Source organism: Ailuropoda melanoleuca, chromosome 16 (genome assembly GCF_002007445.2).
Source record: "Ailuropoda melanoleuca isolate Jingjing chromosome 16, ASM200744v2, whole genome shotgun sequence".
NCBI lineage: Eukaryota > Metazoa > Chordata > Mammalia > Carnivora > Ursidae > Ailuropoda > Ailuropoda melanoleuca.
In genome coordinates, this window is record NC_048233.1 from 88,960,789 (window position 1) to 88,988,745 (window position 27,957).

At 48.5% G+C, this 27,957-nt stretch overlaps 1 protein-coding gene and 1 non-coding gene across 4 annotated transcripts in view; both read left to right on the forward strand.

Annotated features, from left to right (window-relative positions):
* Positions 1 to 27,957, forward strand: part of NAP1L4 (nucleosome assembly protein 1 like 4) — a 41,991-nt gene that overhangs the window by 289 nt on the left and 13,745 nt on the right. For 2 of the 3 annotated variants that reach the window (XM_034644594.1, XM_034644593.1), the window contains exons 2-9: positions 7,275 to 7,413; positions 15,609 to 15,639; positions 16,526 to 16,584; positions 19,151 to 19,250; positions 21,213 to 21,354; positions 21,583 to 21,669; positions 23,037 to 23,168; positions 23,911 to 23,982. In XM_034644594.1, the coding sequence (XP_034500485.1) occupies positions 7,275 to 7,413; positions 15,609 to 15,639; positions 16,526 to 16,584; positions 19,151 to 19,250; positions 21,213 to 21,354; positions 21,583 to 21,669; positions 23,037 to 23,168; positions 23,911 to 23,982 (762 nt within the window). The remainder of the gene's footprint in view (positions 1 to 7,274; positions 7,414 to 15,608; positions 15,640 to 16,525; positions 16,585 to 19,150; positions 19,251 to 21,212; positions 21,355 to 21,582; positions 21,670 to 23,036; positions 23,169 to 23,910; positions 23,983 to 27,957) is intronic. The other variant, XM_034644595.1, reaches the window with a different exon arrangement.
* LOC117796853 lies at positions 24,553 to 24,675 on the forward strand. Its single transcript, XR_004621558.1, has one exon. It is a non-coding gene; the product is annotated as a small nucleolar RNA SNORA54 (small nucleolar RNA).

Here is a 27,957-nt window from a genome sequence, read left to right on the forward strand (position 1 = left end):
CCGGCGGGTTGGCCGGGGTGGCGGGCCGCGGGGCGGCGGAGGGAAGCGGGCGGCCGCGGGTAACTCGCCGCCCCGCCCCCGCCCCGGTGCGGCCCTGAAGGTCAGGAGGCGCTTTGTTCCCGCGTGGCCGTCTGCCCGGCTGGCCGGCCCGAGCCGTGACCCCGAGGGGAGCGGCGATCGCGGGGCCCCTTTGTTTTCGGGGCGCGGGGTTGTGCCTGCGGGGAAGCCGCTTTTCGGGACTGGGAAAGGGACGGGGGCGGCAAAGTTCCATGTTTGTCTTTGGGCTCAGAGACGCCGGTGCGTTTTCACCGGACTGCCGAGCCGCCGTCCGCCCCGGGGTCGCTTTCCTGAGTGCTCCCGCTGCGTGCCCGCGGAGGACCGTGTGGTCGCGATAAGACCCGCCGTCTGCCGTGGGGGGGGGGGTTGTCCCCGGGACGCGCGCTGCGGGTGTGCGTTGTGCTCGGCTCCGAGAGTAAAGAGTCGTGGGTCCGGCACCGCCTCCCCGCAGTGCTGGCTGCGCCGCTGAAGGACGGACGCCGGCCGGGGCTGCACCGCGGGGGCGCGGCTCGCTTCTTGGCACGTGCTCACTGGTTTCGTAAGGACCCGGTACCTGGTGTCCTCCCGGCCCACTGCTCGGGAGGCCCAAGGCGTTGGCCGGCCAGTGACAACGGCCCTGACCGCGCGTCCCTGCTTTCGCAGAGGGGGAGAAAGAAGTTCCACGGAGCCCAGCTCGGGTCCCGTCCAGGAGGGTTTGAGCCCGGCGATCGCTTCCAGCCCAGATTTCTGGGATGTTTACCGATCGCTAAATGCTTCCCGCAGTAGTCTGGAAATTATTTCAGCCTGCGATGAGTGATGGCTGGTGCAGGAACTTATCTGCAGATGTCCAGTGAGCTTGAGCGAAAGCCGGGTGGTGGCAGGAGGGGGACCCAGTGCAGAGATGAAGCGGGACGTGTTGTCAGGGAAAAGAAACCCAGACGCGTGAAGTTTCTCCATTTACTAGTTGCTTTTTTACTTGTTTGGGGATAAGGAAATTTTTTTTCTTTCATCTTTTAAGGTAAATGATCCTGCTGCGAGATTTCAGAGGGTCAGTGGAAGATAAGACCTTTTTGGTCAGTAGAAATACCGTTGGCAGAATTTAATTTCTTACAACATTATGGTAACAAAAGGGACTCGTTTTGTGGATAAAGTAGGAAGATTACTTAGGGACATTTTAATTAGAATTTTTAAGATTTTTATTTATTTGACAGAGACAGCCAGGGAGAGAGGGAACACAAGCAGGGGGAGTGGGAGAGAAAGAAGCAGGCTCCCAGCGGAGGAGCCTGATGTGAGGCTCGATCCCAGAACGCCGGGATCAGGTCCTGAGCCGAAGGCTTAACGACTGCGCCACCCAGGCGCCCCTTAATTAGAATTTTAAGGCTGCTCCTCCTGGTATGATGAAAATAATTTTTCTCGAAATATTTGTATAAGACGGTAGTTACTCCAACAGCATAGTGCTGTCCGAAATACCTGCTGTTACACATATATTTGCAGTCTTTTTTTTTTTCTGGTTTACCAGTGATACTGATTGAGAGCGTCTGCAGTTGTTTGTGTCTCTGTGTCATAAAAACATCTAAACGCATTTGTGAATTTTGCATTTTTCAAAATGAATATAGAATAGTGATTGGAGAGATTAGTTTCCTTGCATTCACTAACTTAATTGTTTTGATGATGTCAGTAAACTGAATCCTGAAAAGTTTACTTCTGTTTCAGGGTTATTGTCCTCTAAATATGTACAGACATTTTTTTAGTTTTGTGGATTGGTTATGTGGATTACCAGACTTTTTTGTGGTATTTTGAATGTAGAGATTTTTGTCTGTGTGAGGTAGCTCATAATTCTGTAGCGATGACGTGCATAGAGTGGGGGGGTGTCGGTCATTGCAGTGTGTGAATTTGTACTTGAATCTCTGATGACTGTTTAGCCTGTCGGGGTTTTAGCAGCCCCTTGGTGCTGGGAGCATATCAGTTTCCTGTGTCTGCAGTTGTGGCCTGCCAGCGTTGGGATTGCTCTCTTCAACGTTTTTCTTCTCTTGAGCGGTTGATAGTCTTTTAGGATCAGCCGGAGGTGACCGCAAATGGGAATGTATAAATGGCGTAATAGAGTTTAGAATTACTTATTTTTAGAGGGTTTTTTCCCTTGCTTTCTATTCGTTGTCCACAGTTTTAAAATGTTTTAAAACTGTTTTCAGAAGCTTATGTTGTATTGCCAAAAATTTTGCCAGAGAACCTAAATTTGTTTGGTTTATTTTGGAACAATAGTATGTAGTATCTGTGGGCACGCGGGTGACGTGAATCCCCAAAGGCTTACAGTCGCCAGCTCTGTGACATAGGCAGAGCCCCGGAGCTGGGGACCAGCACTGGCAGTGATGCCTGGGTCTGAGTGATGAGGCAGCACCGAGGTGTTTGTGCGGAGCTTTGTCTGGAATTGCTACATACATAAGAGGTGCTTACTTGAAGTGGGAAATATGTTCGGGCGTCCATGGCAAAAGGCTGGTGATTTCCTACCTTGACCGTTCTGCCACTGGGAGGTTGTACAAGGGGCCAGAGCAGGGTCCTCGCAGGAAGTCGCTGTCATCCGGCCTTCCTTTACTTTGTGTCATTTCTCCTGATTTAGTGAGTACTTTCATCCCCAAACCGCGGGTGGGGGATTTGTCCTTATCCCGTGGGAGACCCTTATCAATGGGCAGGGAAGAATTTTGTGTTCAACTGCTAGGAAATTTTTAAGAAGTAGATTGTGATGACCTGGATTTGTTTTCATTTGACAGCCACTCGTTTTCTATCTTGTCCTCTTTAGAGATGGCAGGGCTGCTTTCCTTTGCCATTTAATTTTAAATTTCATGAGTATTTAGTAGCAGGAGAGGTTATGTGTTTTTGTAGTAAGAAAACGGTAATAGAGCACTTTGTGACATATGCTTCTTGACCTTGGCCACTCACTGTGTTGCCTTAAATTTCCTCTTACAAGTATACTCTGCCAGCTGTTGAAACTAAATGTGCTTCCGTTCTGGTTTCATGACTTTTTTATGTACTGTGCATTTTAATGTTATCCAAAAGACTGTTTCAAACAACCTGAGATGATTTGCATTCGTTTTGTGGTAGAGAGATGGGCTGTACACCTCAAACATTGACCTATGAAAGTTGTAAGAATGCACTTGTAAATATTACACTTCAGAACATTTCATGTGTGTAGGAAAATAGCTTTCAGTGCCTTGTATCCATTCATTTTTTCGTGAGCCTCTGTATGCGCTCGGCACAGTTCTAGGTACTGGAGTATTGCACTAAACAAAGCAAAGGGCCTTTCCTTCATATATTTTCGTAGTGGGAGACAGATAAGTTAGATGGTGGTAGGTGCTTTAGAGAAGAAAAGTAGAGGAGCAGGGAACTGGGTGGTTGTGATTTTCTAAAGATTTTATTTAGAGAGCGAGCGAGCAGGGGGGAGGGGCAGAGGGAGAAGGGAGGGAATGTTAAGCAGACTCCATGCTGAGTGTGGAGCCCAATGTGGGGCTTGATCTCACGACCCTGAGATCATGACCTGAGCTGAAGGCAGACCTGCTGATGCTTAACCGACTGAGCCACCCAGGCGCCCCAGTTGTGACCTCTAAGTAGGGTGAAGAGGAAAGACCTTACAGAGTGACAAGACTTTTAAATACTGGACTAAGGGGAACTTCGAAATGTTTGCTTCATTTAGTCGTATACTAATAATTGCAGAGGAGAGAGTGGATGAGGAAATTGGAGCTGTGCAATAAAGAGCCACTTTGCCCCGAGTAAAAATAGAATGTTTGATTAAGGAAAGGAAATAAGTTTTTTGTTTCCTTCCGGAAAACTGAGGGCTTGGTCTCTTGAAAGTTTCTGAGGAGATGGCCCACTGTTGTCTGGTGGCGGTTAGATCTTGTAAGCGGCCCTAACTTCCTCTGTGTGTTCAGAAACTCTGTGGGAGAGACTTAAGGTGTGTGTGGAGTCCCTGATGCCGTGTTCTGTGCAGGCAGCATGGGGGCGGGTTGTTACCCACCGCGGTGAGTGAGGAAAGCAGAGACCGCGTGGCCACTGTGTCCTGCCAAGTCCTGTGCTGGCTCCAGTGATTGCTGCACTGAGCAGGTAGACAGCTCCCTCCCTCATGGAACTTCCAGTGGGAAGACAAATTTGCGTTGTTTATCCATCCTTTTTTTTTTTTTAATGTGTTAATAAAAAGCTTAAAACTTATGCAAAAGCAATGATCCCCCCCATCTAACACCTACCTGCAGTAATTAACTATCTGCCAGTCTTAGTTCATCTGTAAACATATACATATGATTTTTTCTTTTTTTAAATTTTCTAAAAGTTTTATCTGGGGAGAGCACACCCATGCGAGTCGGGGAGGGGCAGAGGGAGAAAATCCTCAGGCTGCCTCTGGACATGGCGCTCCATCTCACTACCCATGAGATCATGACCTGAGCTGAAACCAAGAGTTGGGCGCTCAGGCAACTGAGCCACCCAGGTACCCCTACGTATGATGTTTCAATTAAAAATTTTATAAATGTCCAAAGAGAAAGGAAAAACATATATATTAAATTATCAGTTATTACATACTATCGAAATCAGTTGGAATCCAACTTCAAGATTATCTGTAGGAGCTTATGACCTGGGCACTCTTTTTGCTAAGATACAAGCATAGTTAACAAGGACACGTTCCATTAGTTTAGAAACTTAAGTTATTTGGTTGTTTAGGACATGTTTTCACTTGCTTGCATATTGAATCCAACACAATTACCTTCTAATGCTAAGGAACATAATGGTAGGCTAGATAAAAATACCAGTTAGGGCAATGGAAATGAGATCTGGACTGTCCCAGGGCTTCATATATTGGCCAGGTTTTGTGAGTGGAAACATTGGGATTTCTTGCAGGGTGTATCCTGATTCCTTCTTAGACTAGATGGTTCCTTTGTCCTTTCTGTTGTGGTCTTAAGCTGAAACAGGATCCAGTACTCCTGGAGGACTTGGACCTGTATGTACGCAAGGGCTGATCAGACTCCATCTTAGGTTCATTGGGTGGGATCACCATCCCTTAGACTTTTATGCGAACCACGTGATTTATGCTATAGGGTTCATTAACACCACCCTCATTGAATAAAAATTATAGACTGTGATGAAATTCTAAAGTCTTACAGAGGCATTAGGTTACATTTAACTTAATTTTAGTTAATTCATTTATTTCATGGCAAGACATTGAGGATCTTTGACTTTAGATAACGTATGAAAATTTTGGTTATGTGAAGGATGACCACATTCCCCAGCTTACTCCTTCTTTGTCTCTTAGAAATGGCCCAGTTTGAAATTATACTCTAGCTATAGACTAACTGTTGTTGCTGTTGCTGCTGTTGTTGTTGTTGTTGTTGTGTGTGTGTAAGTAGGGTCCATGCCCAGGGTGGAGCTGAACCCAGGGCTTGAACTCATGACCCAGAGATCATGACCTGAGCTGAGATCAAGAGTTGGATGCTTAACCCACTGAGCCACCCAGGCACCCCTATAGACTGTTTTTAAAATTAGGAATTTAGTTATAGTGAATAATTTGCCACAAAAACTAAAAATTTCCCCATGAAAACAATTTTTTTTGTTTGGGTTAAAAATCCATAAATAAGGTTGTGAGGTAGCTTACATAAGTAAAAGCAAAACATTCATTCGTGTAATCATGGAAATTTGCATGCCAATCCAAATTTAGAATTGTAGACTGAATTAAAGTTGTTAGTCCTAGGAGGGACCTGAACTGCTGTACTTTTTCATATTTTTGAATATTCTTTTGCCTGGTGACCTGTTCATATTTTAATATGATTGCCTTTTAGGTGAAGGAGACCTTCAGATGAGGCTTCAGCATACCAACATTTAAAACGAATGGATGGTTCTATTTCTCAAACCTGCGAATTTGGTAGTTCCTTGTAACTTTCTATTTGAACTAGTCGGGATTGTAAACATGAAAATTGACAAATGGAATTCTACCTCATTTATAACGTCACCAACTCTAGATTATTTTTCCTCACATAAAGGGAGAACTGTTGAGAGGAACTGGATTTGCTGGTCTCTGCCAAGCAGCAGGGCAGTGTGTAAGCGTGTTGCAGTTCCGGAAGCCGGAGGAGGCCTGCCACGGGCCATGTGCTTGGCGCCTCGCCCGCGTCGTTGTCTTCACAGCAGCCCCTCGGGAGGCCCCGTCTAGTTTGTGGGTGTTGGAGCCCCGGTTACACAGCTAGGAAACGGCGGGGGTAGGCCTCAGAATCAGGTCACTGTGTGTCTGCTGTGCTCTAAATGTTGAGTTCTGGGTTTGCTGTTGTTTAGTCCTCAAACATAGTCTCTTTCCTGTTGTGTAAGCAAGCTTATCATTGTGTTTGTGTTTCTCCTTCTGTCCTTGATTGAGTACTTTGTTTTGTTTTCACAAGTGTTGTTGGGTTTAACTTAACTGCTTTGTCATCGTGTCACCAGAAATCGTGTTAAATAGCGCATGGCTTCACGTAGTTGGAGATAAAGTGGATCGTTGTGTGAAAAGAATCTGTTACTTCGGAGTGGCATCGTTCCACGGGAAGGTGAAGCTCTTTGGCCTGTGTCCTGCAGCGGGCTGTGTGTCACTCAGCAGCCGTTGTGCCGGGCGCTGCTTCGGGCGCTGGGGCCGCATAGTGCACGGCATAGGAAGAGCGTGGTTGCTCTCCGTTGTTCCTGACAGCCCTCCTCCGGAGCTGCTTCACTGCGGGGTCCTGACTCTGACCGAGCTGTTGGTTGTCATCGGTCCAAGGACAGCAGCAGTCATCTTGAGTTAAGGGCGGAAGTGGCAGCAGGAAGTGAAGTGGTTGGTGTGGTAGGGAAAGGTCAGGAGGGTCTGGATCTGAAATGTGCAAGGATTTTAATCTAAAATGGAACTGAAGGAAAGGAAATGGAGAATCTCACACATATGCTTTCAGAAAAATAAGACTGAGACTGATTTGCCATAAATCCTTGATTTACAGAAGATCAGAACTTACTCCACAGTTAGCGAGTGCCCGCCAAGAATCTCTCCTTAGCTTGGAGCCAGTGAACTAACTCACTGGGTGACATTTTTACTAGATTTTCCCCTTTTGGACTCTACCCACAAAAGCAGCCTTCCTAAACCTTCCGTGGAGCTCCCTGTAGCTCTGTAGCTCACTGTAGTTTGCGCGTCCTAGATCACAGTTCCCTCTGCTGTTCCCGCCGAAACTCAATGTCTGGTGACTCGACCTTGCCTCAGTTTACCTCTTTTCTTTTAGGTTGACATTACATGGTGTCAGGAGTGGGATCTGAAGGAGCCAGCCCCTGAGGAGCAACGACTCCCAGAATCAAGCGAGGTACCCACATTTAAGCCCTTTGTGCTCTTTGCTTCCGCGAGTCGCCATAACTTTCAGTTTGGTGAGTCTCTGTTATCAAGCTCCCTTCTTTTGGTTGAACCCTCAGCCTTTATTCAGGATTTGTCAGTCCTCTTTTGTTCTTAATCTGATAATGGGATCCCAGTCATCTAAATGTTTTAAGGGTGGCCCCCTTTCAGGAACCCTGGCCAGTTTTATGTTAAAAAATGATGGTGGTCCTCCCTCGTGCCTGTTTATGATTACGTGGATCAGTCTTGCTTACTAAGGGTAACTGAGGGCTCTGATGGTCATTATGGGGAACCTTTTGTCTTTTGAGACTTCTCTTTCTCCCAACTAAGTTAGAAGACCATGGCTACAAAATTAAAACAATTCAAGTGGGATAATTACTTTCATTGGTATCGGGAGGTTTCTAAACTTGTTCAGGACTCTAAAATTGCTTCCTTACAAAATATTTGTTTCCAAACTGATTGAAGCAAATAAACAACTAAAGACAGATAAAAATAAAGTGTCAGAGGCCTCTTTCTTGGTGCTAGCCAAGGTTTCCTCCTGCCCGCACTTACCCCACCCTCCTTCCATATCCCTCTTGGCCTCCTTGCCCCTCCCCTCTATCTGAACTTCCTTTCTTTCCTTTCAGTGAAAGCTCATCAACTTTAACTCATTAAAACCTTTCCTTCAAATCAGATCTTCTGAGGGTGCTGCTAAACCACCCCGAAGTGCCTACACCCCCATGGACAAAAGCTGAGCTTAGGGCTGTAATTAAGGACCTCCCCAAGGTAACTGAAGGTCCTCATAGAGTGGTGGAGGAATTCAATATTAGAACCCTGATTTACCAGCCTGGTCTCCAATCTCTGTCAGTCCACGTGCTTGTTGGAGAAGGTCAGGCCCAGCACTGGGTGAAAATAATCTCTAGGGTTTAAACTAGACCAGCCACCAGCCCTTTTATATTACCAAGCTCGCAGCATGGCCAAAAGGCTACATGAAGTCATCACTGGGGCTTTCCCCAAGCCCATGGACTAGAATAAGATTCAGGCATGTACTCAGAAGCCTGCTGAATTTGTCTGAATGTTATATGATGGCCCATGACTCTAAATTCTTTTCAAGGAAAATTCCAGGCTTCCCATAGATGTCGAGTCCACCCCAGTGGGGTTTGATTCCATGGTTGTAAATGGGACTAAGCAAGGACTTAAAACCATTAGTCATAGTAACCCGTGTGGGATGGGCATCGAGCCTCCCATAGATGGAGACCACAGAGCAGGTGTGTCATACAGGACCATGCCATTATCGCACATAGTCTGCCCACCGGAGACTGCCCATGGGGACTGTTCCCCAGGCTTCTGGGAAGGGAGTTACTTAGGATGGGGAGACTACGCTCCAGATGGGGGATGCATTTCCTCAGTTCTGTTAACATAGGAACTATTCAATCAGTGCTCAACCCCAAATTATAAACTCTCCTTTCCTTGGAGTAATACATATGTGCAAATAGTGGGGGTCTCAGATAAACTACAACATGTCCCTGGTTTTCAGCCCATGTCCTTTTTATCTGAGACCTTTGCAAGGCAACCAACCATTTCTCAGCGATTTGTCTTGCATACATTTATCTAGGATAAGATTTCCCTGGGAAAAACATTGCATTTTTTTTTTCCTTTCCCAAAGAGGAAATATTCCTTGAATTCAAATCCAATACTCAGGAACATTCAAGCCCCTTTATTGTACTCCGCAAACAAAAGAAGACCGAACTTCGGACTTGCCCCACTGTTAAGCCTGGTACCCCACTCTTTGGGCAAAATCCTCAATAGACTGAGTCTGTCGTAGTGCCCCTCCCATTAATATCCAGATTGACCCCCTCAGAACCTCTCCCAAGAATAAATCAGTAGTCTGTAAATCATAAGAGGCCTCACCAGGGCATAAGGCCTATCCTGGAAGACGATAAGGACTCATTAGCCTTTGTACTAGTCCTTGAAGCATCCCTGTTTTACCCATAAAAATTCCCGTGCCCAAGGAAGGAGATCGGTGTGGTGTCTTAAGGCAGTAAGCACTGTAATTCCTCCGCCTGGCCGTCTTTGATCCGTACACACTGTTGGTATCAAGCTCTGCTGGAGGTGGCTTTTGTTTTTGTTTTTACTGTAGTTAATTTACTTAGTGCATTTCTTTAGTGTTTCTTTTGATAGCGGTATATATAAAAAGATAATAGCCCTTTTGCTTTTATCTGGGAACAATGAGAATATACACAGATAGTTGTGCCTCAAGGCTCTACTGAGAGTTCTTACTCCACACAGATTGTAGCAGCTGACTTAAATAACATAGACTTCTCTTGAGGCTTCATCTTACTACAAATATGTAGATGATTTCCTTCTTTGCTTGCCTTCCCAAGGATGCTCTCAAAAAGACCTTGTTCACCTGTTAAAAATCTCAGTCATGGGGCGCCTGGGTAGCGCAGTCATTAAGTGTCTGCCTTCAGCCTAGGGCATGATCCTGGCATTCTGGGATCGAGTCCCACATCGGGCTCCTCCGCTGGGAGCCTGCTTCTTCCTCTCCCACTCCCCTGCTGTGTTCCCTCTCTCCCTGGCTATCTCTCTGTCAAATAAATAAATAAAATCTTAAAAAAAAAAGAAAACTTAGTCATTGAGGGACACAAGGTCTTGAACAAAAATTGCAATTTGTTCAAACCTCCGGTCTGAGATTTAGGACAATTTAATCTCAGAACGGGGACTGCTTCTTGATCCTGAAAGACTTCAAGGCATTTTAAACTTTCTGTACCCCAAAAACAAACATGAATTAGAGGGTTTTCTGGGCTGGGTCACAGTTGGCTTCCAAACCTCTTAATGGCTGAGCCCCATTGTGCCGTACAAAAGAACACCAAACCGGATCCTGTTGTTTGCGATGACCGATACTAATTTCTACTTTAAGACTTTGAAGGAAGGTAGTAAGTCCACCTATCCTTAGACACCTCGATTATCAGCTACCCTTTCCCTTTTGTATATGAGAAGGAAGGGGATGCCCTCAGACTACTTATCCGAAAACATGGGGCTGTCACAGACCCCTAGGTTACTCTGGCCAACAGTTAGATCCACTGGATGAGGATACGTCCCCCTGCCTTAGAGCTCTGCCTGCCACCATCCTTAGTAAAAGCTACTGAAGAGATAGGGGATCTTCTTCAACCCTCTTGATGTGTCAAGACTATGGAGGCTTTCTCGAAGTCACACCACACCCAATACCTTTCAGCAAGCTCTTTCCTACTGTCAAGTCCTCATTCTGACCACTCCCTCCCCATCACTCTTGTTCACTGTAAGAGTCTCAACCCTGCTACCTTCTTCCCTCTTCCACTGGTGGAACTCCCCATGATGGTCTGACTTCCGCAGATTGCCTGTTGACCCTTTGTGAGGTCTTGTGAGAAACCCCTCTGACACACACTGGTCTCTCCTGGTTGACGGGTGACTCTTACTGAACTGGAAGTGGTGAGTCCCGTGCTGGGCGTGCGGTAGCAGTTTGGAGGTTGTTGAGGCTGGACCCTTACTTTGGCTGCTTCAGCTCAAACCGGCTAAAATAGATACCCTCACTTGAGCGTGCCGTTGAGCCAAAAGCAAGAGAGCAGACGTTGATACTGGTTGCCAGTATGCCTTTGGAATGGCCCATGACTTTGGAATGTTAGGGGAAACAACAGGGCTTCCTCACTTCCAGTGGAGGTGAAATTAAGAATGGCTCCTATGCCCAAAGTCTGTTGGATGCCATACTGCCCCCAGCAGCTCTAACTGCTGCAAATCTGATTCACTGGAAGCGAAAGGAATCTGCCTCGTCGATGCCCCTGTAAGAAACGGCGCCCTTACGAGATCCGTTGACCAAACCTCTGTCGTGGTCCAGAAGACTGCTCCCCCAGCCAGGACCTAAGGGGCTAACCAGGGAAGAGCAACATCTGGCCTGTGAAAGAGAAAAGCAGAGTTGGAAATCTGAAGGCTGTTGCTACCACCAAAAGAGGGCCTCTGCTTTGGACCCAATAAGAAGCTGGTGCTTCCACTAACGATAAACTCAAACTGGCGGCCTGGCCGTTAGCCATGGAAGGACGGCAGAGGCTTTCTGGCAGAGATAACAGGGCTTTCCTCTGGTGCCTTTGAAGCCGTACATAGTCTCCCTTTTGGTAAATTGGCACCAGACATTACAACATGCCAGTGGGTGCTCCGCACCCATAAAGGAGTACCCTCAAATCTGTGCATCTACCCAAGACCTTTCTCTGTGTCTGGCCGGCAGTGACAGGACTGGCAGAAGGGGAGGCTGCCTCCCGGTCAGCACTGGTGACTACAGTGGTGCAGGACTCAGACGATCACGAGTACACTCCCCACTGGGGTCTAAGAGATGACAAGGTCTCCTCCATTAATATATCTCTGTGGTGGGGTGTTGGCGGCGGGAAGCTGATGTGCTTCCTTTCAGTGGCACCTCATGGGGAATTGCTCAAAAACCTAGCAAGTGGTGGGGACTTAATTCAACATAACTTTCTCCTTGGAAGATCCCCAGATCTCCAGTAGAACTTCCCCCACAACCATCAGACTCTCTTGTTAATCCAAATATATTGAAATTTAAACATTCCTATAACCATGCCCATGGTGCTGAAAGCACTGGTTAGTGCGTGTTGTGTGTAAATGACTGTTTTTGATCACCGAGGTCCTCTTTTATATTCTGGGGAGGGGGAATCTGGGCAAGGGGGTCTTCCTAAAGTCCTCTCTTCAGAAAACACTAGTTATTTCTTTCTATGTGGCAGAAAGATAAGCTCTACACTTTGCTGGAAAGGATGCTGTGAAGTCGTTGCCCTCACTCCTGCTGAAACCAGGAAAACCCTTCCGCCTCCCACCCCTGCGTCCCATCTGGGGTTTTCTCCTGTCTTAAAAGAGCGCATAGTAACAGGGATGGGTAGCACTTTGGGTGGGTGCCCACGAATACCCCCACAGTAGACAGGGGTTTGGATATGCCTCTGCCTGAGCCTTTCTGGGTTGGGTTGCAGAACTTCTAATATTGAAAGGTAATATTAGACTGAACTGAAATAAGCCAGGCCCCCCAAGACATGGGACATTTTCAGCTTATTTAATATGAGGAGCTAGGGAAACTGGTCAAGGAGGTTTTCCAGCCAGTAGCCGTAATTGGACTTTTTGGCCCTGGGTATAATCCTCCCAGATGTATGTACAAACTAGAGTTCTTTCCCTTCCCAAGACTTCTGAAGCTCAACTGGGAGACACATGACTGAGATTCCCCACTTCTTGATTGTTGGTTGTTCGAGTCCTGATACCCTCTTTCCATTTCCCTCCTGTGAGGGACAGACATATGAGGATGTCCCTTCAGTTCTGCAGGGCACCATCCACTCACAGCTAAAGACACCTCTGACCTAGCCAGACCCCCAGACAGATTGGTTGATCAGTGTGGCCTTCTGTGAAAGAGGTGAATCAGAGGGGGAAATCTGAGAGGCCTTAAATCTAAAACGGAGCTGGAGGCTATGAAGTGGAGAATTTCACGCACGCGCCCTCAGAACAGCGGACTTAAGGACCGTCAGGCTGATTTCCCATGAACGCTTGATTGACAGAAGGTGGAAGTTGTCTCCAGCCAGCGAGCATCCACCAAGAATCTCTTCCCGCCTTGGACTTGCTGCACGGCTCCTAACGGGATTTTCCCCTTTCGAGTCCTGCCCGTAAAAGCACCCTGCCCTGAGCCTTCAGTGGACTCACCAGTAGCTCCCGAGTTAGGCTTCTCTGCTCTTCCCGAGTCAGCTCTGTTTCTGGTCATCGGGCCTGCCTTGGTGTATCTCCTTTCTCTTAGGTTGACGGAAACCCAAGTCCACGTCATATCAGCCAGATGACCTTGGGTCGGGCATTTTGCCTTGACCGGCCTCCGTGTCCCCTCCTATACACTGGGGACGTTGCCTCCCTGGCAGAGTTGGTGTCGGGTGGAGGAGGTGGGAAAGTGCCTGTCACACAGGGCCCTTGCTAGTACAGGAGGTCTTAGACTTGGGTGTGTGGCTTGATTGGGTGTTAATGATGAGGGGCTAAAAACAAGAGCCTGTCCATTGAACTGGCCGTGATGGCAGCTTCTGGAGAGCAGGCTTTTCGAGCAGCTAGTGTGCATGTGGCCGGTGCGAGGCACTATTGGATGTGTCTGTTACATGTTGCAGGCAAGTTAGAGTTGGCGTCACCGCGTAACCAGTTTGACAGTAGGTACCTGTATCCATCCGTACTCTGTAACCCAGAAATCCTGCTGTCGCAGTCCTCCTCTTGCTGCCTAAGTAAAGAATTGGGGGCTGGGCCGACACACAAACGAAGATGTTCACACGGATGTCAGCAAAGGTGTGTTGTCGGAAAGCCGGCAGGACTCCACAGCTGGCAACTGGGAGGTACGGACGTCAGCTCTTAGGCTGTTGTCGTCGGATGTTGTTCTGAAGTCTTCCCTGCCTTGTACTTGCCCCATTGAGTGGGGGAGAGCACGAGGGAAGTGTGGGAATACTGCCAGTGTGGCCGAATGCCTGCGGCAGACCGCAGAGGACTGGGAGCTGGGAATCAGTGTTGTAGACGGCTAGAAAGGCTAGGGATTCAGGTTCCTATGTGGAGGGACTTCAGACTCAGCAGCAGGCGATGGGGACCATTGATGAGTTTCTAGAGCCCTGGCTGACCTGGGGCACGCGAGGTGGAGGGTGGCCATGGCCACTGGAGCGTTTGTTACATTGTTTTTCTCCTGGGCGCCATCTGCAAAAATAAAATAACTGAAGAAAAATGCAGTTGAGTTAAATACAGAACAATCGCAGATCATAGATTCCAGTTGGAGGTATTTTCCTTAAATACAGAAGTTTTTGTCGTTTTATTTCACCCTGAAACATTGTGATGGAGGGGTTTGAGCTTTGCTTCGATAACCTGAGAATAAAGCATGGACAAGTTATCGGCCTGTGATAGCTCTTTGAGAAGAGGCTCTGACGTGTGTTTACTACGTCTGAGATGAAGGAGCATTACCACCTCTGCTCAGCTATGCATTTAGTCAGGAGTTTGAAATTTCACTAATATCAAGTTCTTCTTAAGGAGTAAATGTCCTAGAACCTAGCTTTAATGTTTATAGGTAGAAAGTCACCTAATTTGGAGATAATCCTTTTTGTATGTGTCTGGTAGAAGTGGGATTGTACTGAGTTTGTTACGTCATGTTTTTACACAAGCGCTACCGTTGTCAGCGTAGGAATAATAGACCATACAAAACCAGTAACGTTTTGGTTTTTTTTGTTTTTTTTTTAAGATTTTATTTATTTATTTGACAGAGAGAGACAGCCAGCAAGAGAGGGAACACAAGCAGGGGAAGTGGGAGAGGAAGACGCAGGCTCCCAATGGAGGAGCCCGATGTCGGGCTCAATCCCAGAACGCTGGGATTACGCCCTGAGTCGAAGGCAGACGCTTAACGACTGCGCCACCCAGGCGCCCCCAAAACCAGTAATGTTTAAACATCCTCCTGGGGTTCCTGGGTGGTTCAGTTGGTTAAACATCCTACTCTTGGTCTCAGCTTAGGTCTCGATCTTGGGGTCACGAGTTCAAGCTCCATATTGAGCTCCACACTGGGGATGGAGCCTACTTAAAAAAAATAATATTGGGGTGCCTGGGTGGCTCTGCTTTTGGCTCAGGTCATGATCTCAGGGTCCTGGGATCGAGTCCCGCATTGGGCTCCCTGCTCAGCAGGGAGCCTGCTTCTCCCTCTGCTGCTCCCCCTGCGTGTGCTCTCTTATTCTCTCTCTGTCAAATAAATCTCAAAATAAATATGTTAATAAAAATAATAATAGTAAAATAAAAATCCTTCTGTGAGTTAGAATGTGAAAGACAATATAAGCACTAGTAAATGCTTTGAGTAGTTCTAAAATAATTGGCCTGGTAGCATAAACATATGTCCCTATTGCTGAAGTTTATTAGAGAAGGCAGATTATAATTGATTAGTCTTACTCTGAACTGTGGTCATTTTAGCTCCAAAGAGAGAGTGTTTTATGAGTAAAATGTGCATGCACTGAAATGCATAGATCCTAAGTGTAAGATTTGATGAATTTGACAAATGTATATACCCAAGAAACCAACAGCCTGTTAGAGATCTAGAACATTTCCATCACCCCAGAAAGTTCCCTCCTGCTCCTCCTGGTAGACCCTCATCCCCCACAGATAGCCAGTGACTACTACAAGCACCCTAGAAAGTTCTCTGTGAATATTTAATGATGTTAATTGTTACAATTCTTTTAATTTGTAGGAGATCAGAACATTCAGATGGCAGATAACAGGTAAGCCAAAATGGACTTTGTTTATTGGGATTTAAGTTTTAGTTGATGAGTGAGAATCAAGCCACTGGTCAGTGAATATCATTAGAAGCCCTGGTGGGATGGCTTCCCGCTCCCCTCATGTGTTTGAGCCCATGAAAAAATGGCTTCACACATAGGAAGTGTCGCAGATATTGATACTGAAAAACCTTTTGTGGGAAGTGATCCTGTTGCTCTCCAGGCCTTAATACCTCCCAGGTGAAGTCATGTGATTAACTTGACACCGTCCTCACAGTATGTCGCCTCCAGTGGTCAACTGAAAGATTTTGCTTTGTGGCTCGTCCTGAAGGTTATATTTGGTCTTGTGTAGTGTTTGATGTGGTTTGCTTTTGGTGAGGGAAGCCACTTCCGGGCATCTTTGAAAACAGATGCCCCTGTTTCTGTGAAGTTTAATTGTTCGGAGAGACTTGGGTGAGCTTGTGGAGCCACAGTGGGTATTGTGTCCTAAACACTTGGTAAGGCGGCTCTTCTTTGACCCTTTTATCAGCCGACCAAAGGACAGCGTGCACGTTGGTTGGCTAGTGGGTGTAGTTTGAGGGTGGGAGCAGATTTTTTGGGAGAAGGAAACTGTAGAAATGGAAATTAAGGAGCTTTGGCCAGGGTTGGAAATGAGAACTATGGAGCATGGCAGGGGGTAGGGGTGGGGTGTGTTAAATGGTAGATGTTTGTTTTGTTTTGTTTTTTAAATAACAGGAACATAGCTCATGGATAAACCCGTGTGTCCATAGTTCTGTCCAAATATGAAGTCGTTGGAGAGCTGCCTCCTAACGTGTTACACAAGAAAAATGCCCTTGTGCCCTCTGTCTTTGGAACTTCTTGATGGTAATACTTATTTAACATACTATCTTAGTTTTTCAGACGGTGTTCCTTCAGATGCCTTGGAGGCTGCTAAAAATGCAAGTAACGCAGGTCAGTTCACTGCCCGTGGAGAAGGTAACTGTGGGAGCGTTTGCATGCGGAACGGAGCATCTTCTCCGCTTGAGCCATTTCTCGCGATAATACAGGTCACACAAGTGAAGGATTACTGTGCTTCAAAGGTTTGGGCAGGTTAGAGTTGTTCAAGTGGAAATCGGTGCTTCGTTTAAACTTCTGGCTTCAAGTAGGAACTTGAGGCTTTCGAGAAGTAGGACGACTAGCTCGGTGCACCTCCTTGTGTCTGCTGCCGCTCAGTACTGACGTTGGTCACCCGTGACCGGTGTTTGCCATCTGTGTCCTTTCTTCTTCCCTGATCATTCTGGAGCAAACCCCAGACTCTATATCATTTTGTCTATTAATTCATAGATGTGTTATTTTTTCCTCCATTTTAAAATTTATGTAAATATACTTTTTCCCCCCTTAAACTGTTTGAAAGCAAGTTGTGGGTATCCTGACTCTTTTCTCCTAAAATAGTTTTGTGTAAATTTCCTAAAAACTAGAGTGAATGCTCCTAACCCCAGTGGCGTGACCACAACCAAGAGATGTGGCGTTGACATGACACTGTTAGCTAATACGTAGTTGTGTTGCTGTTTCCCTTCTGTTCTCGGCTGCTCCTTTTTACCCGTAGCCCACACCCAGGTCCAGGACCGTTCAGGGGTCACGTCTCAAATCTAGTTCTGTCTCCTTTATTCTAGAGCCGTCCTCCCACCTTTTCATCCTTCGCTGCAGTGACACATTGGCAGGCTGTGCACCCGGCCGTCTTGTAGAATGGCCAGGCTCTGGATTGGTCAGGTTTCCTTTCCATGAGATTTAGACTGCCGCATAGATGACCTGTTGCAGGGGGAGCACGCTGGTGCCGTTTGCCGGGGATCCCGAGATTGAGGACTTCGGGAAGGTCGTGTCTGGCAGCCTTCCCTGTTGTGAGGGTCTCTTCAGTAAGTGACCTGTCAGTTATCCTGTGGACACCCTCTTCTCCATGAGTCGTGATAAGGATCCTTGTGGAATCAGGAATGACATTGGTGTTTGCACAAGGGCGTTTTTCTAAGTTTGGCATTTCTACTGTGTATTACATTTGTCAGAGATGGCCTTTTCCTCTCTGCCCTCCCAGCCCCACTTCGGTGTTCCTGCACATTCCTAGATCAGTTCTCCTTCAGTGATTTGTCAGGCGCCATCAGTACTTTTTGGTGTGCAAATTGTCCCACTTGGCCAGTGCAGGTCTCTTCAGGCTGCCTTCTGTGTCCTTTTGCTGTGTCCCCATCAGCTTTGAGCACTCTGTAGCTTTGTGATGCTAAGCTCCATTTTTCCTTGAACTTTTCTTGCTCTGGACCTGGAGTCTACCATTTCTGCAAGGGGCCATGTTCCTTTTAGTAGGGGAGATATTTAAAAACCAGAATATAGGTGCTAGGTGTTATTGTTTCTAGGCCTTTCAGTGGCCAGAGCTAGAGGAGATGTGTCTTTCCGTATGGTGTGGTATTTCTGTATTGCACAGCTGTACGTATACACAGTTACATAAATGAAACATACACAGTGCTTCGTGTTAACGGTTTTTGATAATTAAAGTGTTAAAACTGAGTTGCCTACTTGATAGCCTTTGCTTGCCCACGTGACTTCCGTACAAAAAGGTGGGGAGAGCGCCCAGGTACCTTTGGAGTCAGGTGAGGATGCTGACTTAGGGTTTCTGGCCAGTGGGGGTGTGCAGGCGTCAGGTCAGCCAACACGGAGTCTGTACCCTGGGCCAGGTGTTGTGTTGTGCCGCTCCCTGGTCACATTCCTTACCCCTCCGTGTCTTGTTCACTCCCTGGGAAACAGTGTAGATGTAGGGGAGGAGGCCAGTGACTTGGGAGGGGGATAGTGAGGGAGTGCAGTGTGGAGGGCGTGGGTTTGGGCAGAAGGGCAGTGTAAGTGAAGGTAGAGGCCAGAACGCCTGCATGTCTGGTGCACCAGGAGCCAGAGCAAGTAGGGCTTCCTGGGATGTGAGCCGGGCTGCAAGTATGTCCTCTGAGGGACAGTTGCCTTGTCCCTGTTCTTGGCTTCTGGGCCCCCTTAGGTCTGAGGGAGAGAAGGTGAGGTGGCGGGAGATAGGCCCCTGAACTGGGAAGTGGTGACATCTTTGGGAGATTTGAGGCTTAAAGAGCTGAAGCGAGTACCAGAACTCCCTGGGTGCCTGTCAGTGGATTTCTGACCCCTCACTCAGCTGGGTAATGGGGGGGCGGGTCAGATGCCTTTAAAATACATTTGCTGAGCGCCTGGGTGGCTCAGTCAGTTAAGCATCCAACTCTTGATTTCATCTCAGAATCATGAGATTGTGCCTCGTGTCAGGCTCTGTGCTGGGTGGGGAGTCTGCTTCAGATTCTCTCTCTCTCCCTCTGCCCCCGAGATCTAAAAAATAAAATAAATTTTAAGTATTTTCAAAACATGTTTTTAAGAAGCCACTTGTTACATTTAGAAATCAAAGTGAATAAACAAAGCTGGGTAGATATGTGCTGATGCTTTTCAACCCCTGGTGGTTCTGTGTCGGGCATAGTTTAACTATCTTGGCCTTGTTTTTACCTCTTGATAGAAAAGCTCACTGATCAGGTGATGCAGAATCCTCAGGTTTTGGCAGCTTTACAGGAACGGCTTGACAATGTCTCCCACACTCCTTCAAGCTACATTGAGACGTAAGTATGCTGTGCGTGGCACTCAGTACAACTTTAAGAAGCAAAGGGGAAAAGACCGATTTCCTGATTCCTTAGAATAGGAATAAGTGGCTTTGTCATTGAGCAGACTTTGGGTGCTGAGAACTAGGTGCTGGGTTCCAAAGAGGCGCGCCCGGGCTTAGCAGGGGGTAGAGGTGCAGGCCTGGGGGGCGCGGGTGGCCCGGGGGTGACCCAGCCGGGGGGGGGGGCCCTGCTGCAAGAGCCGTTGGGCCAGGCTCAGGGCGGAGAGCTGGCTCCCTGCTGGCTCTCCCCACCCCCACGGGGGCTAGTGATACTGCCTGGGGCTAGGAGAGCTGAAGGTGGTCATGGTCTCCAGTTTTCTTGCTAGACTCCCCTGTGAGTGGGGTGGCTTTCATGGAGAGGGAATGCTGGGGCTAGGAACAAGGTTTCACAGACTAGGATTCGTTCCATGTTGGACGTACTACGTGGTAAGTGCCTGCTGTGGGGACGTGTGGAGTTATTTAAATGATTGGGGGACGGCTGGGTGTGGGGTATTGGGGTGCAGCTTGCTTAAAATCATCTTTTAGTTTTACTCCATTAGGAAGACAAGGAAAGATCATTGTAATCGTGTATTTAATGCAGAAAAGAAATGCAGGTGTTTCTGTATGTCTGCCATTTTATTAGGTCCTCACTGTGCTTCCTCCTTGTTCTCTGCCGGCGATAATCCTAGAGACGGGACTGTAGTTAGGAGTCTTGGTAAAGGACCTTTGCCCCGGGGTGGCAGGGGTCCCCTGTGATTTAAGGCTGTTAGTGCTCTCTGAGCAGTGCTGTGCGCAGGAGCAGCTAGGGCTCCGTGCGTTGTTGGAGGAAGGGTAGAATGCCCAGGCTACTGCTAGCCCTGCCTCGAGGGCTCAGCCCCGGTGCACGCTGCCCAGGAGGGCCGTGTGGGTCTGAGACGAGGCCCAGAAACCTGCTCTTGTTCCAGGTGGTGACCAAGGGCTTCAGGTTCAACATACGATTTTGATGGATTGAGAAGGATTTTGTTTCTTCTGATTTATAAAAGTAGTGCACAAACTGAAATGTTTAGAGTATAGAAAAGTCCTGGGGTGTTTGCGTTGATCGTCCGACTCTTGATTTCGGCTCAGGTCACGAGTTTAGGGTTGTGGGATTGAGCCCTGCATCAGGCTCTGTGCTCAGCACGGAGTCTGCTTGTCCCTCTCCCTCTGCTCCTCCCTCGCTCGCTCTAAAATAAATAAGTAAAATCTTAAAAAAGACAAAAGAATATAGAGAAGTATCAAAAGGCAAAGGAGCTCGCAGTTACCTGACCCTGGAAGGGGACAGACCCCACTTGTCTGTGTTGTGTCTGATTTTTCCCTTAGTGTATCAACACGAGCCCTTCATTTGGCGCTGAATAGTCTTTGAAAACATGATTTTGTACGGGCTGTGTTCTAATCCATTCAACTTGTCACTATTTCCAGTTTTCCGCTTTTACAAGTAATGCCTCAGTGGATATATCAGCCCATGAGTATTTGGTTATTTCCCTGCATAAGTTCTTGGAAGCAGGGGTGCTGGACCCGAGGAACATTCAGGTTCTGCTTTGCCTTTAAGGCCGATGAGTTGATTAGAGGGCTGCTTTGCCCTCGGGCTCATCAAACCCAGGAGGTTTTTTTTTTTAATTGCCGGTGTGGTAAGGAACAGACAGCAGTTCTTTTAAATTAACATTCTTTCGGATATTTTGTGGGATTGAACCTTCTTTCCATGTTTGATTATTTGTATTTTTTCTTTTGTGGATTATCCGTTGGCTCCGGCCCCGCCCCCCCGCCCTTTGTTGGGATGTGCATCCTTCTAATGATATTTAGGAGTTCATTTCTGCAGGAAGGATGTGAATTCCGTGTTAGCCTGAATCTATCTTAAGAAGATTGAGAAGCACGCTGCCTTACTTTGCACGCCTAAGGATGTTCTCCTTTTCCTCCCCTGCTGCAGTCTGCCGAAGGCTGTGAAGAGAAGGATCAACGCACTGAAGCAGCTGCAGGTGAGGTGCGCCCACATAGAGGCCAAGTTCTACGAGGAGGTCCACGACCTGGAGAGGAAGTACGCCGCCCTGTACCAGCCCCTCTTCGACAAGGTGGGTGGCTCCTTCTGCATTGCCTGCGTGCTTTCAGAGCTTTCTTCACGTAAAACCCGCACGTGTACGGACTGATGGATCCTTGAGCACTTCTCCTTCAAGCCCTGAAACTTAGAATCTTAAGTTATAAACACGGTGGTTTCCACAGGCTTTTCAGACATTATTTACAAACTGAATTTCTGAGTGTCTATCTTACGCTAACTCTAAGACGGTCTCGTTCTCCCTCAGAGAAGGGAATTCATCACTGGCGACGTTGAGCCGACAGATGCAGAGTCAGAGTGGCACAGTGAAAACGAAGAGGAGGAGAAGTTGGCCGTGAGTATTGTTTTCGAACGAGTGCAACTTGTGCTGTTTCCGTGCTGCTAGAAGTAAGAAGTCTCTCGTGACGTCACAAAGAAAAGAGCCCCTAACAGTAGGTGCCACTTAACCCTTAGGTGCCGTTTTGCTTTCTTCATGACGGGACTACTGAGCGGCCGGCAGGTCCGGTGCCCGTAATACGGTGACCCAGACGCGCTCTCCCTGCTCAGGCGTCCAGACGGCTCTGTGCCGTAGGCTAGTGAGATGCGGGATCAGATGAACAGAAGTGAAAACATCAGGAAAAGTCTTCCATCAAGATAAAAGCAAAGTCCCACAAGGGGAGGGGATAGGCAGTCACCGCAAGGTCGGGGTTGTGAGGAGGACGCGGCGTGTGTCCGGGCCGCCCTCCTCTAGGACCCGCAGTGGCGATGAAGTAGCCAGGGCGCACCCGGCCACTCTGGGTTGGGAGCTTCTCGTCACCTGCTCACAGCCCTCGGCAGGTCCCATTCCAGTGCCGCAGGAAGTTCCAGCATGGTGCAGGGCGACTTTGTCCACCCGATGCTTGTTTGGAAGACAAGTGGCTTTTATCGTTTCTTACCCATCAGGATTCTTTTTTAGGGGATTTTTTTGAAGTGTCTGTTATTTGTAGAAACCATGTGTTTTTGATCTTTCAAACATATTGTAGAAGCTGGCTAGTTGAGGCCGTGGCTGTGGATGAATCTAGTTGTGAATCACTTCCTCATTGCTCAAGAAAAGTCTGCCTCTGTTTATCTAAAAAGCCCTATGATCGTTTCCACAGAAGAATCCCACGTGATGGAGCGTTGCACTTGCCGGTGGCTGTTTAGCGTTGTGCTCGGCCTCCCTGGGCCTGCCCTCTCCCTGGGCCACAATGTAGGAAAGGCGCCTTTGCATGTTGCGCGTAGGCTGTCTGGTCATCTCCCTGACATCTGCGTGGAGTTTCTGTCCGGACGTCTATAGCCACCTCCTTACTGGTGGGCATACACACTGCTTGGCGTTCCTTGTTGCTGAGGGCACTGGAGTCTCTGTCCAGTGCTGGGTGGCTGCTTGTCCCAAGATGGATGTCTCATAGAGCTGGCACTTGGCACCTCCCCAAGGTTGATGGCATTGCACCATCTTCTAAAATTATGTCACAGAATCACATGTGAATGGAGTGCTTTGATTGCTTTGCTCCTTAGAAACATTTAAAAGTGTGATGTGCACGGTGGTCTTGGAGATACAGACGCAGAGAACACAGTTTTTGTTAGAAGTTTGTACAGGATTCTGAAATTTACATTCTTCATTAAGTCATTGAATGTAAATGTGTTGCGTTGTGGTAACTGTTCTGTTTGGCGCCTTTATTTATTTATTTATTTATTTATTTTTAGGGAGATGTGAAAAATAAAGTAGTCATAGCAGAAAAAGAAGCAGCAACACCAGAGGAGCCAAACCCCAAAGGAATTCCAGAGTTCTGGTTTACCATCTTTAGAAATGTAGATATGCTAAGTGAATTAGTCCAGGTAAGCAAATTTCCCCCTTACAGAGAGATTTTAGGCTGAATAACTATTTATGAACCACTTAACTCAGAGTTTAGCCGTTTTTCGTGGTGGGTGGAAAGGCACTCTGTGTGACCAACAGCTCCTGTGAGTGGTCTTGATCTCCTGGGGCGGGGTCTCACTCTTGGGAGCCTCCATGCTACCTTCTCCCACAGTGCTGCTGGGAAGGCCTGCGCCTCTGCGGCTGAGGCACGACTTGTCTTCTTACCTTCTTACCTGAGGTCTGCCGCCTCACCCCAGAAAGCCCATGAACAGCCTCGAGACCCTTCCCCGTCGTAACTGTGAATGGGCAGGCAGGAAGGTGTGAGGGCAGGAGACCAGGAAATTGGCCAGCAAGGTCCGTAGCTGACCGAAGTGTTTGTTCTGGTTCTGTCTTCAGAAACGTGAGGGCCGGCAGGCCGGGTCGATCCCTGTATGCATTGGCAGCCCGTGGTAGTGTGAAAACGGTCGGGCTCTTGCCCTCCCTGCCTGGCCTTGATGGTTTCCAGTGCTCCGGGCCAGAGAGAAGTGGCACCTTGTTGCTGGCCCCTGGGACCGCTTGTCAGTGCACAGATACGGGTGGCTTCCTGGGAGTTCCTGCTTGACAAGGCCAGAATGCCAGCAGGGCTGCTGAGCCAGTGTCCAGGAGTGTATGCAACGGCGAGTCATAAGGGACGTGTGTGTTTGGAAAAAGCCCACTAGAAATTTCTTTTTTTCTCTTGATCAGGAGTATGATGAGCCGATCTTGAAGCACCTGCAGGATATTAAAGTGAAGTTTTCAGACCCTGGGCAGCCCATGGTGAGTACTGCTTGATTGTGCTCCTGGTTGGCACCAGAGCAAGTCAGGCACTGAGGGTGAGGGGGCTCGGACCCGGGGCAGGAGATGCTCGCCAAGAACTAGAATGTTGTCACGTGGCTTTCCTGGGCCTTGCCCAGCAGCGCTGCACAGCCTGGTAGGCAGCTCGGTGGCAGGTGCAGGAGTCCACGCAGCACTGGACTCCTTGGCCGCGGTGCCCGCCACACCCTCCGCCGCTGTCTGATCAGGCTTGTTCCACGTCAGAAAGGGCGATGTTTTTCTCCTAAGCGTCTCCTCGGTTTGTGAGGATCTGACATCTGTCAAACAGGATGGTAGGTACGCACTCAAATCTGATCGGCACTTTAATAGAAACCCAAGATGCTAATAGAAGCCTGCCAGGTTTTACCTAAAACATAACTGTAGGTGGGCAAACCTGAGTGACGTGTCCTTGCTCTGGCACACAACACCCCTTCCAGCAGCTTGCTGCACTTAGAGAGGGCCCTGACTGAAGCCAGCCCTTCCTTTCCTCCGGAGAGCAGGGCCCGCCACCGTGTGTGAGCTGAGTCCTCGCAGAGGCACTGTTCGTGGCCTGTTAGTCTGGCTGTGGCTGACAGGCTCCATTCCGGTGCCACAGCAACTCCAGTGGCTCTTGACTGACTGACACGTGGCTCTCAGTTTCAGGTCCTGGGGACACGGCCTGGGACCTGGCAGATGAGAGCCAGCCTGTGTGGGATTCCCCTCCGCGGTCCTGCAGGTGCCTTGCTGGAGCAGGGGGCAGGGGACACCCGGGATCTGTCCCTTCCACTTCCTTGCCGCACTTACTCTGGGAGGTGAAATCCAGCTCTCCCTCTGCAGGTGGGGGCTCCCATGGGCACAAGCTGGCATGATGCCTGCTCACAGGCTGAGGGGAACCCTTTCCTACTGCACCCAGTTAATTGGGTTACCGCCGGGCCTTTTCCTTGGCCTATGTGGAGGCTGAGGCCTCGCGCCCCTTAGGGGCCATGTGGGGCAGTCTGAGGATGTTTGCTTGCAGTGTGGGGGGCAGGGAGCTGCATACTGTTCTAAGATTCTGTGTCAGTTTTTTCCTGACACTTTTTTCTCACCAGTGATTTGTCCAGAATCCATTTATTAATTTTTCCCCTCTGGATCAATTCTTTTTTTCTTCCTTTGCTCTTACTAGACACATGTTTGATGATTTCCTGGGTCTGTTTTCTTTCTCAGCCAGTTTTCCTCCATCTCTTACAGTGGTTTATAGACAGACTAGAGCCCTAGTGTTGGTAGAGCATGAGCCAGTCGTCCTTCTCCCCCTCATCACGTCCCCCGTTAGAAAAGTTGTGCACGCTGACTGTGGAATGCTGAGAAAATACGGGGAGGTGTAAAGAACAGTGTAGAGATCTCTCACCTTTGGAGTCAGGTTCCCCATAGTCTTTGTCTTTTAAAAATTATGAAATATTTTAGACAAAATTAGAAATACAACCATCTAGCCTCAGAATGAAGGAGGGCCAGTGTTTTTGTTTCTCCCGTGACCACGCCTCTCCTCCTCTTCAGGGTCGTCCACGCTTACCCTGCAATAGAGTGGGATTACACGTGTGGACAGTGTTGTACCAGCTCTGCTGGGTGGAATATAGTTGTTACTGCCTCTGTGGGCTGTAAAATGGTTTATTTAGCATTGCCCACACATGCCACTGCCACCGCCACCCCATTCTGAATTGTTGCATTATGGTCAGCATACTTGAACCCAGATCTTCTGTTTAAATCTTGGGTGATTTCCTCGGTTCAGATTCCTTTTAGTGTAATTTTAGTGGGTTAAAGGAGGTGAACACTTATAAGGCCCAAAGATTGTTCATGACGTATTTTTCACACTTTCTTTTTTGTAGTCATCGTGGTTTTGTCTGTTTTGAAATAATTTCGAGCGTAGTGCGGAGCTTCAGCAACAGAGCGGAGTTCCTGTGTGCTGTCTGCCCGGACTGGAGCCGCCAGCTGTGGCCCTGTGGGCAGTGTGGGGTGGGGACCGCCTCCTGGGCTTCCCCGTGTGAGTGTGGGCATGGGCGGTAGGCAGGAGCGGGGGCTCATTGTACACTGAAGTACGGGCCCTGTTGGGCACCTGCTGTGGCTGACCTGGCTGTAGGGGATTGTGTGTGATGGGGGTGGCCTCATTGTGGGCTCTTTTCTGTAGGACTTGAACCCTTTCTTCCTTTCCCTTTCCCTTTCCTTCTTAAAGATCTTACTTATTTCAGACAGAGAGAGAGTGCATGAGTAGCGGGGAGGGGCAGAGAGAGAAGCAGGCTCCCGGCTGAGCAGGGAGCCCGATGCAGGGCTCAATCCCACGACCCGAGCTGCAGGCAGACAATTAACCGACTGAACCACTCGGCGTCCCTTGGACCCTTTCCTGATTCATCCCCAGTTATGTGTTACACTAGGACTAAACAGAGGCAATGGGGAAGGAAAAGATAGGAAAACATGAAGAAAGGAAACCGCACACTTGGTCTGGAGAGCTGATAGGGAAGGAAGGGGGAGATAAAGGAGTGGTGTGATCCGTGTCCGTGCCGAGTAGGGAGTGCGGCGGATCCCCCGTGTGGATGCCCGTGAACCCTCCCTGTCCCCTAGGGTGCCTGTCCACGCTTGTGGTCGCACCTGCCGCACTTCTGGGGTCATAGCCTCCTCCTCACTGACGGAACACATATTCTTGCCTCAGGGCGGGTGTAGCCCTGGGGGTTGGGCAAGGAGTGGAGAGCAGGGGTCACATGGGATGCTGTTGCTGCTCTTGCTGTGCCAGACCAGGGACTCGAGCTCTGCGGGGTCCAGTTTCCACTTCCCCCTTAGTGGAAGTGGTTTGGTTTTAGTCTTTTTAATCTACCTTTTCTCAGTTGATGATCGCACCGTTACTATGAAAATTGAAATAGCTGGGGCGCCTGGGTGGCACAGCGGTTGGGCGTCTGCCTTCGGCTCAGGGCGTGATCCCGGCGTTCTGGGATCGAGCCCCACATCAGGCTCCTCTGCTATGAGCCTGCTTCTTCCTCTCCCACTCCCCCTGCTTGTGTTCCCTCTCTCGCTGGCTGTCTCTATCTCTGTCAAATAAATAAATAAAATCTTTTAAAAAAAAAATTGAAATAGCTAATGTTTAGCAAGCGTTGCCTGTAAACCTGTATGAGCCCTGTTGTAGGTGCTTCTGTAGTCAACTTAGGGAGAGAGAGGATTGTTCTTTCCACTTTACAGAGGAGGAAACAGCAGCACAGAGACATAGAGTGACTTGCCAAGATCACACAGCACTTACAGCAGAAGTGATGTGAGCCGAGTCCGTCTTATAATGTATCTCTACAACTCACTTAGCCAGCGCCCTCTCTTCTTCCTTAAAACAGGGCTGAGGCGAGCGTCTTTGCACAAACCGATGGTGCCCCCACCCAGGTAGCTTCCCCACGATAAATTCCTCAGAGTAGAATTACTGGGTCAGAGAATTTTATTTTACTTTAATTTCTTGATCTTGCTAGATGGTCTGTTAAAAAGCTATTTACAGTCTAGGAATGGGCCTGATTTCCCAAAACACGTGTCAGTACTACATATTTATACATAGGTGAGAAAAAAGCAACAGTCTTCCCTACTGCCACTTGACTTCGTTCGTATCTGCTGTTTTGTATGCACCCTGCGCCCATTTTTCCTCTTACGCTTGTCTCTTCAGATTACACAGTGCTTTGTGAACAGAGGATGAACTTGTCCTTTTTGTGGTTTGAGGAGGCCCAGGCGGTGCCCCCCACCCCCGCAATCTGGCCCCTTTGCGTGGCAGAGAAGGCGGTGCTCTGCCTGAGCCCAAGCACAGAAGGAGGGGAGGGCTGGACTCCCGCTGCCTGGTTTCCCCGTCTAGTCCGGACCCCCCGCCTCCTCCGGGGTGAGCCCAGGCCAGCAGAGGAAGCTAGGGTTTCCCAGGAGAGCTTGGACCCCCACTGGGCCGGGGGCCTCGGGGGCACGACTCTGCTGGGCTAG